Genomic DNA, 15,878 nt, shown 5'->3' with positions numbered 1-15,878 from the left:
GAGGAAAGTTTGAGAATGGTTTCCATGAATATATTTGTCAATACACATGTATCTCAAGAAGCAACTGTTGGCTATGATTTTCTAAGTATGTAAATATTTAAGTTACACTTCATATGACCCAGATTAATTGTGTTCTGTAATTATTTCCTAATTGTCAACGCACCAATTCCATAAATATATACAAAGTCTGTTTTCAAACCCAACAACAAATTTTCTCGTCAAAATTACACACATTAATTTGCACTTTTGGCTGGTCTTATTTCTTCAATTAAAAATGAAAGATGAAGCGTCACGTAAGCATGAGAAATTAAATTACTAAAATCTTAAATGGATTTGCCTAAAAATGGCAAAAATCTCGGGAAATATGAAATTTTTTTATGGTTAAAAAATTCGCCACACTCACAAATAATCACACAATTAAAATTACAAAAAATTTCAGCTTGTGAATATTTAAATAATTAGTTGATTCAATTTGCCATTTCAGTCAAAAGACACAATTCAGAAATAAAGTAAACCCTTCTTAATACAGGGTCATTAGACATTATAGTCGGTCCCCTTATTAGGTCATAGCAATGTACCCCAGCGACAAATTGCCGCTAAATCAAAACCATCTGGCAGACAAAGCGATCTTAAAAGCTGGTAAAATTATCGAAATTTGTCGAAATTTGTAAAATGAGTCCAAAAGTTGACCCCAAGCGGCGGCATGTCTTAAAATAAGTTTGCGCAGCTGGAATGACCCCTAAAACTACAAATGACAATTTAAGAGGTCCAGTAATGATTAATTGTATTTGTCTTGTCTTCTGTCGAAACAACCATGACGAAAAAAAGAATATTCTGATTGATGGTAACCTCCTACAGGGTAGGAAGTACTCTTCAAGTCGAAGGTTGGAAACAGAAGCTCGCCAGATGAACTGTTCCCCTTACACCAAATCAAAATTTTTTGAAGCGAAACTAATTACAGAATAGATAATACATATCAGGGTTTACAAATTTGGAAATAAGTAAAACAGATCAGGCATACAAGACTAGCAATGAAATAAAAAGGCCCGAACAAAAAATTTTTTTTCGGTTTTTCTCACGTTTCCACTGTTTCAAAGGGGTGACATACTACAAAGTAAAAATGTAAATTATTCCTCAATAACCAACCCCTTGCCAAGTCTATTCGTGCTACCAGAACAAATTTTGGGCAAACAGGGACAGAGGAATTAATTTTTTTCCTAAAATGCTAGAAATAAATTTTTAAGCATTTTGCAAACTTTTCAACTCGACACCCTCCAAAGAAATCCTTGAAACGAGGTTTCAAATTATATATTGTTTTAACTAATGCCACTCATTTTCATCCAAAACGGATGGGAAAGACGTGGAAAATACAAAAAAAATTCACCGAAGCGTAATTCGTCTAAAAAAATAAGGTAATGGGGACCGACTATAATGTCTAATGACCCTCAGTACTTAACCCGCAGCTTTAGTTGCTAACGGGAATTTTTGTAAAAATAATATTTTCGCTTGAAGAAACGAACTCTCATACTGCTCAAACATTTAAATTTTCCATACCCAAGTAAATGTAGTCCAGAAGTATGTACGTATTTATATATAATTTTAAAATATGTAGATATTCCCTAAATCGTAATTTATTAAATCATTTTAGCTCAATGTATTTCTCCATATTTACAAACCATGCAACCTCCATAAACTGTGCCAACCCCGAAACTCCTGCTCCAGCCGCAAGCAGAACAAAATTCATTCTCACTTGCCCCCAAGACAACGCTCTTTGCTTTCCAACACTGCCCCCATGATCACCTTTAGAATTAATTTTCTTAATCTTTTTCCTTAATAAATAAAGCCCCGCCCTCTTTAGTAAACTGTGCCACCTTCGCCCCCAAACTGAATAAATTCCAGATTCAGAGTATCCTTTTAACATACTTCCAAAGATTTTGGATATCGAATTTCGTGACGAAGTCCACCCAGCTCTGATTCCAATGAGATGAAAATCATCATTTTTTACTCGTACAAATCTATCTGTTATTTTCATGAGGGCGGCAAACTTATCCAGATCACTGGAACTTTGGAGCAGTATGAATTTCGGTGATATTTTTTTCCCACCGACTCGTCCAAAATATGCAAGTGAATGTACCGAGATTTCAAATGATGCCACATCTGGAACTCGGATGTCGTTGACTTTGGTTGACCGGGACGTTGACCGTGATTTAAAGGCTGACATTTTACCCACCATTGCATCGGTTTGTCCTGAATCGTGATGGTTTTTGAACGTGTACACCTTAATGTCACCCTGGGAAAGAATTCCGCCCAAATTATTAGCCACATTTGGTTTTACCCCAGTCATTAATTCAGCATAGAACAAATCCGCGTAACAATTGGATAAGGTAATCATCGTCAAGGACCACGTGGCGATTAAGAGCCCGCATACATGTCTCACTTCAGATTCAAATCTCTGGTTTCCTTGCCCCCAAAAGACGCCGATCGCCCAAAATAGACTCGCCCCCAAGTATGACCACCCTTTTTGGAGGGAATAACATAATATTAACGACATGGCCATCGCCCCGGTGAAAAACGCGGTCCATACGAATTTGTCGAATGGTTTGAGAACCATGAGATTTAAAACGAGGCTGGATTTGTTAACGAAAACGGTGTACTCTAGGGCATCGCGAGATTCCGCGTAGGGGAAAATATTAACCGAAATCGGGACTAGAATGTTTTCAAGTTTTGTGATTTTAAAAAAACCCGGGCTTCTTGCAGGAATTTTTTCTACCAACCGGATCGTGTCATTGGTCTTTCGCTTAAATCCGATTAAGAGACATATCTCAGGAGGAAGAGCCATGAAAGTGTGCGCAATATCAGAGTATGTGTCTGTCTGGTCGGCGCATAATTTGTTAAATTCGGAATTCATATCTCCAACAGAGAAAAAGTCGGCGTCAACCCCGTTGTATGAAGGGATGGAAACGTGAATAGTTTGTGAGTTTAATTCGGTATCTTGAATCCAGAATATATTTTTAAAAGTGGCGTCAATATTATGACATATTTCTCTCCGACATGCCTCAATTGATTTAAATTCTCTTAAAATGTGCACAGTTTCCAAAACGGGACTCGAATCGAAATTCCCGACTTTAAGCAAAATTGATGTGTAGCCGTGCCTAGCCGTTGTGCCATTTAAGGTCAGGTTTTCATTCGATGATAAAAATACACGAAAGGTAGGATTATTTCGAAAATTTCGTGAATCAAGGATATCCACAAATTTGGAAAAGTTGACGGAAAACTTAACGTCTAAATTAATTATTTCAGTGACATTGTAAATTCGAATTTTGCTTAATTTATCAGCACCCCGAAGCGATACATTGTAATTAATTATGCGCGTTTGAAAAACTGGTAAATGAAACAGTTGGGGTAAAATGTCGCTAAAACTTACGATTTCCAAATAATGAAATTGAGTCAACATGTTCAGAAATGTTACAGCCCTTGACATGATTTGATTTAGCAGGAAATGTGTATTTCTGTTATTAAACGAAATGAGAAATTGTCATATTATTTTGAATACCGCAAAACGAATTTATATGAAGACCAATGTAAAATTTCAAAAATTTGAAATAAGATCCAATTATAACACTTTGCTTAAACGACGGGAGTGGAGGGACAAACCCTGGAATTATACTATCCGACTAATATTTATCTATGTTTTGATGGCTTAGAGCAACCGATGTTTGTGCAAAGTCTACCTAATAATTTATCGAATTATGCACGAAAAAAATAGCGTGGGTTCTTTTCAAACGATATTATTAAAATAATTGCGCACTTTCAGCCGAAGACTGGGTGTACTAACAAGTTTTTGGAGTTTAGAGGTAATTTTTTCTGAAAACATTGGCTCTAACCAATACAGAGGGGACACAAATATCTATGTATGCATTTAAATATGTACGTACCTAGATATTTATGTTTGTCCTTAATCTTTTCTTTTAACATTGTCCACACACCCTACATAAATATGTATGTATATTTGTATGTAACGGTTTAAATTAAATAATGCTCACTAATCGTTAGATATTGAAGTAAAGCCCATTACTGTGGGAGAAGTTTTAACCCCAGAAGCTCGCTACACTTAGTTGAGGTCGACAATTCTACGACGTCACGGACAAAAATTTAATTTTTGTTGTCAATTTAATCAGGCCTTGTAATTGACACCTTCGAATGGTCGAATTGTCGACCTCAACTAAGTGTAGCGAGCTTCTGCGGTTAGAACTGCTCCCACAGTATCCTTTATATCTGCATAGATATTCTATAATTATTGTTGCGTGTCACCTCATCTGCATATTTTGACATATTCGCGAGAGACATAGGGTTTACTTAACATTGAAACCCCGTATCGCCGAAACGGTTATCGTGAGATTTATGCAAATGCGGTGACCCGCAACAGTAATTTTAGAGTACATTTGTACACAGTATCGCACTTATTAAATAAGGTACTTCATTTTATCTTGCTTCAACCTGGTTAAGAAATCGTGTATGTATGTATGTACATATGTACACATACTGTGCATGACATCCTCCTTCAGTTCCAGCAGGTGGCTCCTGGAATCCATTTGATGTCCCCTGTAGGTGCGATGCTTCTCGGTGCACCGCTCACCAACGAAGCCATGGAGGTCGTCTTGGCCACAAAAACGGAGCAATCGGACAACTTCTCCCGCCGTCTTATGGACCTCTCCGCCCACTCTGCATATTTCCTCCTACGGGCGTCAATTTTAATTCCCCGCCTGATCTACTTTCTCCGATGCGCCCCAACGTGGCGAAGGATGGATGCACTAGCCCATTACGACGCTACCCTCAAGGATGCGCTAGAAGCGATCCTGAACTGCTCTCTCTCGGAGGCTGCGTGGATGCAGTCATCCCTACCCGTGAAGGAAGGCGGCCTAGGGGTTAGGCACGCTGTGGATGTGGCGATACCGTGGTTTCTTGCATCCGCCCACAGCGTCCTACCCCACATGGAACGTCTCCTTCCAGGTTATCTCCATGGCACCGACAACGCCATGACAGAGGGAGAGGATCGATGGACCGCTTGCGGCCCCGCCGAATTTCCCGCAGAAACCACCCGAGGTGTCCAAGTTGCGTGGGAGCGCCCAATTCTCGACATCATCCTGTCCCAACTTTCGGACCAAACGACTCTCCCGGAGGACACCGCCCGCCTTCATGCCCTGCGGGACAAATATGCAGGTGTCTGGCTGAACGCGCTCCCGTCCCCCCAATTAGGGACCCTTCTCCCCAACAAGACCTTTCGGGTAGCGATTGCCCTCCGCCTGGGTTGCGACGTATGCAAGCCGCACAAGTGCCCGTGCGGGGCGCAGGTCACCTCCCGCGGCTACCACGGTCTTTCCTGCCGCCGGAGCGCAGGTCGTTGGTCCCGCCTTGAGGCAACCAACGACGTAATCGCCAGGGCACTCCGTTCCGCAGAAGTACCCTGCATCAGGGAGCCAAAAGGGTGCTCCACCACTGACGGGAAGCGTCCGGATGGGATGACGCTGGTCCCGTGGTCAAGGGGAAAATCCCTTGTTAGGGGGTTTACCTGTGTGGATACTTTCGCCCCCAGCCATTTTCCGGACACCGTGCGCCACCAGGGTGCTGCGGCCAGCAAGGCCAACGACATCAAGAGGAAGAGGTACGCCTTCCTCTTGGACCGCTATACTTTTGTCCCCGTTGCCATGGAGACCACGGGGGCCCGGGGTCAAGATGGGCTGTCTCTCATCAAGCAAATCGGAGAGAGGATTGCCGTCACGACTGGACAGCCCAACGCTGTCACCTTTCTACCCCAGCGGGTCTCTCTCGCAGTACTACGAGGGAACGTTGCATCAGTTTTGGGTACAATTCCTCCAGGAAAGGAATTGGAGGAGATGTACTATTTGTAGATTTTGAGACTTTCTTCCCTTTTTCGGCGATTTTTTAACTGCGATATTTTTTACATTAGAATTTTCACGTTTTTAAGGTTAGGGTTTTAATTGTGCGACTCCTTCACTGGTATGAATAAACAAAGGCAAAACCTCCTGGGGAAGGGGTAAAGGGAAAGGCTATTACCTGAGGCAAAGGCAAAAGGTGAAAGCAAATGCCCCTTGAGGTATGAATAAACTTTTGCCTATGACTTTGCCTTTTCTCGAGGCGAAAAGGCATTTGCCTCAGTTTCACGACCGCAAGTTCATCGCGGCAAAATTTTTGCTTTCAATACTTACTTTAGTAGGCCACCGCACCTTTAATTTAGGAAATTTAAATTAATTAATTAAATTAACAATTATTGTTATTTTAAACACAGGAGGCTGTCCATTCTTCTCCTATCTTTAATTTATGAAATTTAAGTTAAGAAATTTAATTAGCATATTACCAGACGAGGTGTGGTTTATGCCGTCGATTCGTCATTTGTGTTTACATTACGGTATGATGATAATAATTTCCACTAGTTTATACTTTATAATTATAATAAATGCAATTATTATATATGCAATTATAATTTAATTGTTTTAGGTTCTTAATCATAATGTCAACCCTTTCGGAAATTGAGGAGGAGGATCGAATCATCGGAGGACAAGAGGATGATAAACAACTTGCATTCGTAACACTGCTAAAAGATTATCCAATCTTGCTTAACAAATCTCAACTTCCTGCCGTGAAACTAAGAAAAGAAAATGCAGTTACTGAATTAATTCTTAAACTTCAGGACCAAATGCTGCGAACTTTCACAAATGCTACGCTAACCAAGAAAATTTCCAGAATGAAGACCCAAGTAAAAACTAAGTGTGATACCAACAGAACGGGAAACCAAAAAGTAGTGCTAAAAGCTTGGGAGAAGATAATTGCTGACTTAATCGGAGAAAAGTCCAATCCTTCTATAGCTCAGGTTCAGGTGTGACCCAAGCAGCTCCTTAAATTACCATATTTTAAAATTTGCTAATTCTTTTTCAGGGGGCTTTGTCTGGGGGGATTTCTAGCTCTCGAGTTGCCGTTCCTCTCACCTCATCTGAATCCAATATTCATCCTACATCGAAACCTCCCGCGCCTCCAACTAATGTAATGAAAAGGAAAACAGCGGAGGAAGGGTTGACAAAATTCGAAACAGAGGAGACACGGCTATTATCTAATGCTCAGCTACAGCGTCTTGTCCTTCTGGAACAATTGCAAGTTCTTTGATTAAAACGTAGCCGACTGGAAAATGTGTCACCAATACGAGGACAAAGTGTTACATTTACAGTTGATGCTAGTCAGCCTTTCGAACTTCAAAATTTTAATTAGTCTAGTAGGAATAATTTGTGAAACACTTCTTGGTGAAAAACGTTTTTATTGTACGGGAAATTAAAACGAAACATATACTGCAATATTAATGCATGGAAATATTCAGGAAATATGAAGCAACGCATATTTACATATAACACAATAAAAAACGAAAAACAGTTTTACCAGAGTATATGTGTATGGACATATGTATGTACATATGTAAGAATATGTGTTATAATGAGGGTAAGTTTGTTGTACGAATTTAAAATTAATCAATAATTATAACTGATAAATATATGTATATAAATAAAAATTATAGCAGAGGGTTCCAAAAACTGGGTGAAACAGGATAATTTTTTTTCTTATTTTTTTTTTTGGGTTATAGATTATTTAGGGACTTTCAACCCTTTATTTCAAAAAATAGTAAATTATTTCATACTCTGACACCATGACTACAAATAAGACTAAAAAAACAATGGGGTCACAGCATGTTACAATAAAAATAATTTGTACTTAATTAGGATGCGTTTAAAGTTACGACTAGTTGGGTATACATAAAAGACCCATTTTTGAGTAGGAAAAAGTTGAGAGATTCAGATTAAATAATTTTGAAGAAATTATTTAAATTCTAATATTTATGACAAGCAGGGTTGCATAAATCCCGTCCAAAATAATATTTCCCAGGACAGTGGGAAAAATTGGGAAAAAATGGGAAAAATTAATTTTGGACGTCCAAAATGGGAAAAATTCTCTGATTGGCTCATTCTAATTGCGGTTCATATAAAATTTTGTTGTGTGGCAGATTTTTTAACGGCTAGTTGTATGAAGATAATTTAACTTTAATTAAATTATGAACGCAACGATAGGTACGCAATTATACTTTTTAGTCCCTCATACTGCTCCTATCAGCAATTTAATTGTACTGCTCCTGTGTCAGTATTTTACGGTTCTGTTCCTGAGTCAGTGGAATTAATTAAATTAAATTGTCAACAGTTTCATCCAATTTTTCTCTTGTATACGCTTGATTTCAGCTTACATAAATTTAGTTACATTTGTATTAGTTACACTATTGAAATGTGTCATATTCTGCTATGGTCCATGCACTAAAATTAAAGACATTTTTGTATGCATTTCTTATGCAGAAATGTCTTTAATTTTAATACATGGACCATAATCTGCTCCAGGGTTATTTATATCTAAGCTCCTGTGTCAGATGTTTAGATTATATGTAATAACTGGTCCAAAAAATATAATTATAAAAAAATCAATCAATGATTGCTTCAAATAATTTAATTTATTTTTATTTAATTTCTTTTTTTCTTACATTATGTTATAATGGCTCAGCTCTTTGTGACCTTACAGAAGACCTGAGTAGGTCCGAAAACTGCTCCGTCTAACTTACGAAGTTGGATAAATAACGAGAGAGCAGAGAGATTAGAAAAATGCCCTGCAAGGACAAAATTTGGTCTCCCTTGAGGGAATTTGACAGTCTCACACTGCCTCAAATCATTTTTCCCATTTTTCCCATTTCCCACTGATTTTAGTGGGTGGTAAAAATTGTATTTTTCCCATTTTTTCCCACTGTCCTGGGAAAAATGGTTTATACCACTTGCAACCCTGATGACAAGCCCACAAGATGCTTGTCCCCTGAAATGAAGTTTCAGAGGACAAGGTATCTCGCCCGCAGAGTTTAATGGGATTGGGAATCCTCCGGGGGAAGGCTTGTCATCCTATACCCTGACCTGACCGAGCCAAATGCAACGGAAGTAAGAAACGAAAGAGCCCCCAATCCCGTACTTGGATGCTATTTTGAAATACTTAGCTCTTACATAGGACAGATGATAGTAAAGCAGCAACTTTTTATTTTTATATATAAAAAAAAGGAAGAGGATCACAAGAAAGTATTTATACATATAAATATAATGATGGTGGCGTCTTCTTGGGGAGGACTTTGCGGGTATGCCGTCACGGTAGAAACTAAGCATTTGCCTCACCCCTTTTTCTTATTTGACTTACTGTCTTAATGTAAAAGTTTTCCATGTAACCAACATCTCCGTACATATGTACAACATACGTTACATGAACAAGGTAAACGAGTCTGTATCCCGTCAGCTGAAATTGAAACCGCGATACTGCTAATTAAGACGGAAAATAATAAATTGTGACAAATAAAGAGACTCGACAAGTTACATATTACATATTTACAAAATAAATAAACAAATTCAAAATTCTACTATTAAGGGATCGGGTCAAATTATTCCTAGCAACATTAGAAATTGAAAATTTCAGTTCAATTTCTCCCTCAAATTCTGTTGCACGGGGCGCTTCAACCTGCATTAGCAAATCGGATTTTTGATTTCGTATTAATTTTATAAAATACACCACAAGTAGTCACTAACTTTTTGAGATCCCTTCGTAGTAAGATCACAAATGTAAAATTTTCAAATAATTCGCAAAACAACCTCATTTTAAGTCCACAAAGTAAAATTGTAATGAAAGAACGCGTGTTCCGATCATTCCATAGAGTACTCGCTGTAGCCATAACCTTAGGGTATCAAACAAACATAGTTTTAAGTAGACATAAGTTATCCGCAAGGCAGGTTGGAATCAAATTTTGTAAATGGAAGGATTATTTCATGAAAATGTGAAGCTCTCAATCCGACGTTTGATTGGTCGAAATTTTAATTGTCGTGGTGAGAGTTTCGATAAGCCAATTAAAAAATCGGAGTAAGAGCTTCACGTTTTCATGACATAATCGTTCCATTTAAAATTCAGTTGCTAATGAAAATTCATGTTAGATTTTTTTATGCCAAAAACAAATTTGACCCGACCCTTAATAAATTCAAAATAAAATTGTAACTGTCTGCAACTGGTCGTCAAGTAACTACAAGTTAAAATGTAAATTTAGAAGTATTTAAAATTTAAATGTATTTGACAAAAATTTTGGTAAGATTTCTTACCCGGAAAGTACAAAATTCACAAAAATTGGAATATCAGACACTCACGAGTTTACATACATCCGGTATGCAAAAGTATTGGTTAAAGTGATAGTTGAAATTTCCTGAAGATGACATTGACCTAGATCGTTGAGGCTCCACGAACTGAAGCATCTACTCATTACCAACTAATCGCGCGTCGTCGATTTTTTTGATCAGCAAAAGGTCATAGGTCAGATTTTTTTTGAAAAAAATTTGAGGGGTCGAAAAACAAAACTTCGTGGATAATTTTTTTTATCCTTACCATATTTTTTTTTGGGTGGCAAAAGCGTTTTGAAGAACAATGATGTGTCGTATGACCGTGTATGATTTTTTTTTACGCCCACAGGAATTTTTCGACAAGAGCATGTCGAAGGGTCTAAGATCGCGACCGTAGCGAAATTCAAAAAACTGAAATATACGAAAGCATACCCGCGTAATATATATGATTTCGTGTATTTCAGTTTTTTGAATTTCGCGATTTTAGACCCTTCGACATGCTCTTGTCGAAGAATTCCTGTGGGCGTAAAAAAATCATACACGGTCAAACGACACATCATTTTTCTTCAAAACGCTTTTCCCACCCAATAAAAAATATGGAAAGGATCAAAAAAAATTACCCCTCAAATTAAAAAAAATTCTGACCTATGACCTTTTGGTGATCAAAAAAATCGACGACGCGCGATTAGTTGGTAATGAGTAGATGCTTCAGTTCGTGGAGCCTCAACGATCTAGGTCAATGTCAACTTCAGGATATTTCAACTATCACTTTAACCAATACTTTTGTATACCGGGTGTACATTGTCAGTTTGTTAATCCAAAGACAGGATTCGAAATTAATTTACGAGAATACATGATGGATTCAAATATGTCATAAATAGTATCAATGAAATAAACTGCCAACTTTTGCAAATTCAGATTTGCACAAACTAAAGAATCTAAACTTTGAATGTCTCAAATTGACACATTCAAAGTTTAAAAAGTCATCAGAATTCACTTTTGATTTGACGAAACTCTTATATTTTTATCAGATTACAAAAAATTAATTAATATATCATATCTTGAGTATGAACAAACATCGCAATGACTTATTTGAATTATATTTAATTTAGGTTTATAAATATTTATAGGTAATTAGGAAAGTATGTGAAGGATGAGGTAATCAAGGAACGCGGCAACTTTCAAGTTACAAATTGATCTTGGTCAGGTCAAAGTTGCAGCGGGTTACGATGTAAGTCGAGGTCGAGCAAGAGTTCATTTGGCCCCATTTTGCTGGGACGAATGAGGATGATGGTGACGATCCCCTACAGCGAGAGAAATGAGTGTGTCCAAATCCCTCCCTCCAACACCAATAAACCCACCCATAGCCCTTTCGCTCGTTGTTGGTTTCAGCTTTTTAAGAATCCCGCTGAAACCAACAACGAGCGAAAGGGCTATGGGTGGGTTTATTGGTGTTGGAGGGAGGGATTTGGACACACTCATTTCTCTCGCTGATCCCCTACCATCCACGTCAGACGACGACCGTGTCAATTCTGAGAGGGGACGAGTTGTATCGCCGTCCAAGGTGCTACCTAGTGTGCCACCGAACGACAACCCGGGGGAACGACAACCCGAAGGACAACCCGGGGGGACGAGTCGTTTATATTGTGTCGTCGAATAAGGTCCTACGTATTAATTCACCCAAATTGGCAGTATCAGATGGACAGCCCCCCAACAAAGTAGCTTGTTTAATTCCGGGTGGTTCTGAGGAGGCAAAGAAATTTTAAGATAACCAAGCTGGAAAAATTGGCATAATAATAAATTACATATTTATTTATACTGCATAAAATTTGGTTACAACATGAAAATGGAAATTTGTACTTTATCAGTAAAAGTATATAAGTACATGCGTTCTCATAATTTTTTTTTCAGATATCGCCAACAGAAAGAGGAGACTCGTCCCAAACGAGGACAAGATTGACGAAGAGTGCATCGAATGAGGTCGTATCATCAAATTGGGTACGAGAAAAGGAGATCAAATTTGGATGTGGCAAGTGTGGCTTTATTAGCCAAAACGAACGTTTTGGCTGATATGACAGTGCATGTCAGCACAGCCATTCGGGTAATTATTAAGTTATAAGACTTCATTTAGCCCGATTCAGCAAGGCCCGATCCACTTCGAATATGTGTAGTGGATCGGCTTCCGGGCAGCACGAACACCGCCTAACTACATATGTTTCACACCGAAGTACATATTTGTTACTTCCTCGTATTATTTATGTATGTATGTATGCACCCAATGTACCGTAAAATCTATAATATAGGCTGGGTCAAGACTATTTTTTCACGGATGATTTACCACGATACCAATTATGACCGAAAATTTTGACCCGGCATCTATTCTTGAATTCCGGTATGTTTGTATGACGTCTAATCCTACTGGGTGCACATCTTCAGATGTTCGTGTAATTTTTGATAATTTAAGGATACCGAAACTGGATCTGTGCTGAAGATTCACACTCGGTAAAGTATCTAGATGGATGTAATGTAGTAACGGGTTTGGGCATAAATCTTGCTGACTCGGGCTGCAAAGATGTACATGCATACATCAACTAATTAATTAATTTGTTTAGCGGATTTTTTAATTGTACATGTTTTATTTATTTTTCCTCAGCTCGTCTCCCCTTCCAGTGTGAGGATCCATCTTGGGCTTCCTTATTTGCTTCTCCTCATTTAATGACACACACCATGCATAACCACACGCCTAAAATGGGTACCAAGTGTGATCTCACCTTTTCCTCGTTGGCCAACCTGAACGACCACAAATCCGCCGTTCATCACCGGTTCCGCTGCAAAACTTGTGGGGTTGCCTTTCAAGACAATAATTTCTATAATCACAGAAAGACCTGTGGTAAATAAGAAGGAGGATACCTGAGGAAAACGTAAATGGTGGAAATATGTACTACGATTTAAATAAATGCTGTACGGACGGTAAATTGACCATGTTCACAATATAGATTTTACCAGATTATTTAGATACGTTCTGGCGAATGTTAACTACGGATGGGACTTTTTGAACTAATCTTAAGGTCTAAGTATGTAATGTTCGACTCGTTCGTATTTATGTACATAAGTGGTTAATTTTCGACAGATTTATGTTATAATTTATGTACACCATACAAAAAATCTATTCTTTGTATTTTAATACGAAATAAATAAAATCTCACACAGTAGCTCGACTTTGAGTTTAGCTGCATATTCATGTATGATTCTTAAGCTTAAATTGTATCAGTATGGTACTCAAGAACAACTACATATACATACACATACTTCAAACTTTATTTTTAGCAATTTATTAATTATATTGCATACATACATATGTACATACATACATAGGTTACCTACATACATAAGTATAAAAAATTAGGGACGAAACAAGTTTGAAGAAATTTAGCTATATGTTTACATCCAAAATAAATATTGCAGCTACGGCCATTTTCTTAATCAAATTATTATGTCACGTTAACATTTAAATTCTGGTACAATTTATGTTTCGTCACAAATCCCACGTGATTTAATAAGTATACAATGTAAATATGTTTTGTTCGCTAAGGTCTGGGCGTTACACGAACGGAAAACTCTTTTGGCAATAGAATAACGCCCAGCTCGGGTTCCATCGTGGGTGGCTTGGAGTCAGAAAGGGCGGAAAAATTGAAATTTTGCAGCAGCGTGGAAATATAAATCGGAATCACGGAATTGGTCAGCGTTGCTCCGATGCAGTATCGTTTTCCTGCGCATGTGCGGTATATCAAAATCGGAAATATTCCATTTACCATTTTGCTTGAACACATGGAGGGTAAATTAAATATGTACAAATGTGTTACATATTTATGTAGTTATGGAATTTCTTTAAATTATCTCCCAATGTAAAATTTGTTAATTAACCGTGACAAGAAACCGGCACGAAATTCGGCGAAGCCGGAATCAATTTACAATTGTGGGATCAGTGTTTGCCATGAAAAAACCACCTGCAGAAAATTACTACAGGAAATTATTTTTATTTCGCTGTAGGTAGCTGCAAGAAATGCAGGAATTGCAAGAAATATGAGCTATTTGGGAGATACTCCCTACAATTATGTGGAACACATGGTGAGATTCTAGGTGGCGCCCACATATTTCTTGCATTTCTTGCACTCTGAATTTCTTGCAATTCCTTGCGCTGCAAGAAATGTGGAAAATGTGCCAGCAATCAAGTACTGTGTGCAGATTATAGGAAATTTAGTTACCGTGCGGTAACGAAGTGTTGTTATATGAACATACATAACAAACTACGGTAGATATTGGGACGTATATACGCATGGATTCAATTATTAATTCACTCACCAAACCCAAATTGACCTACGCGTTTATCCCGAATGAATTCGTCCTTGTCGTTAATGAACCGTTCTGGTCGGAAGGTTTTCGGGTCACCCCAATATTCTTCGTCCATATGGACCGAATAGTGGTTCGAAATTATGAGTGTGTCCTGATAAACCAAATATAAAGCAAACATATAACTGAAATATTTTCATGAAAAAATTTTCCACCTTTGGAATCGTATACCCTCGAAGAGTCCAATTTGCCGGAGAAACTCTTGGAATCGGGATAGGAACTATATTTCCTAGTCGATGCGTTTCCAAAATGGTAGCTTGAAAGTATGGCATTCCAAAAAATTCAGTAAAAAATGTATCATCACTAAAAATTTGAAATTGTGCACTGTGTAATCAAGTAATGTTAACGTAACAGAAAAATTTTGTATTTACATATTTACATAAATTATGACGTATGAATTTGCATGGGTCTTTATAAAATGTAAAAATTCGTTGACCAACTTTTCAATATCGTCCAACGTAGTGACTAAATGTCTCGCAACCACGGCATCAATCTCAGCTTGACATCTTTCTTGAACACGTGGATTCAGGGTGCGGAAAAGCACGCCGTAATTTAGCGTCCCTACCGACGTAGTTGACCCAGTTTGCAGGAAGTCTTCAATCATCATTTGTAAATTTTCGTCTAAACGAGGTTAAAAATACTCAAGCTCACTCTATTTCTGAACACTTTTTAAAAAAGTACTTTTTAAAATTCGTATTCGTGTAGACAGATTTTGGTTCATTTTTTGACTTGTCAATTTTTTTCAGGAAGCAATCAATGTAATTTTGTGGCTCTTGTAGATACGCACCTTCTGCTTTTCGTTCGTCAATTAAACTCTGTAAATTGAAAACAGTTGGAAGCAGAATTAATGGGCGTGACTTTCGTTCACCTGGCAAATATTATATTATTTATTTATTTATTTACTGATTGACGCATGCCTCAAAATCTTGAACATTAGTCATAAGTTGTGAATTTTTGCACAATTTCATAGATTTCGGGAAAACTTTGCTGAAAAAGCGTGAGAATTTTTAATCAAACTTATCAATCAAATGTCATGACCTTATTCAGCAAAGGTTAATTCATCAGCTTATCCACCCGATAGTAAATAGGAATAAATATGATCAAGAATTGTCCATAATCAATGGAACCTTAACAATTAGGGCGATTTGACATTTCTGTATATTGAGATTTACGAAATTTACAAATTTATAGATATTTTGGAAATTCTTTCAGAAAAAACGTGTTTTTTGA

The 15,878-nt window shown here is 37.7% G+C and overlaps 1 protein-coding gene and 1 long non-coding RNA gene across 2 annotated transcripts; one reads left to right on the top strand and one right to left on the bottom strand.

Annotated features, from left to right (window-relative positions):
- The first annotated feature begins 11,407 nt into the window (after window positions 1-11,407).
- On the top strand, window positions 11,408-13,435 carry LOC118437596. Its single transcript, XR_004836200.1, has 3 exons — window positions 11,408-11,469; window positions 12,150-12,339; window positions 12,892-13,435. It is a non-coding gene; the product is annotated as an uncharacterized LOC118437596 (long non-coding RNA).
- A 214-nt stretch (window positions 13,436-13,649) lies between these two features.
- LOC118437645 (methyl farnesoate epoxidase-like) lies at window positions 13,650-15,498 on the bottom strand. Its single transcript, XM_035856822.1, has 3 exons — window positions 14,804-15,498; window positions 14,601-14,742; window positions 13,650-14,007 (listed from the first exon to the last, which is right to left on the bottom strand). Exons 1-3 carry the CDS (start codon window positions 14,918-14,920, stop codon window positions 13,826-13,828), a joined length of 441 nt encoding a protein of 146 aa, XP_035712715.1. The 5' UTR covers window positions 14,921-15,498; the 3' UTR covers window positions 13,650-13,825.
- Between the last annotated feature and the right edge of the window lie 380 nt (window positions 15,499-15,878).

Source organism: Folsomia candida, unplaced genomic scaffold, assembly GCF_002217175.1.
Source record: "Folsomia candida strain VU population unplaced genomic scaffold, ASM221717v1 Fcan01_Sc014, whole genome shotgun sequence".
NCBI lineage: Eukaryota > Metazoa > Arthropoda > Collembola > Entomobryomorpha > Isotomidae > Folsomia > Folsomia candida.
This window is presented reverse-complemented; position numbering and strand designations above follow the sequence as displayed.

What these genes read in the sequence shown, in the direction of transcription:
- LOC118437645 (XM_035856822.1), bottom strand. Translation starts at nt 14,920, where the DNA reads ATGCCATACTTTCAAGCTACCATTTTGGAAACGCATCGACTAGGAAAT. An exon ending in GAGGGTATACGATTCCAAAG is followed by an intron (nt 14,743 to 14,803) that starts GTGGAAAATTTT and finishes TTGGTTTATCAG; the next exon opens with GACACACTCATAATTTCGAA. An exon ending in CGTAGGTCAATTTGGGTTTG is followed by an intron (nt 14,008 to 14,600) that starts GTGAGTGAATTA and finishes GCACATGCGCAG; the next exon opens with GAAAACGATACTGCATCGGA.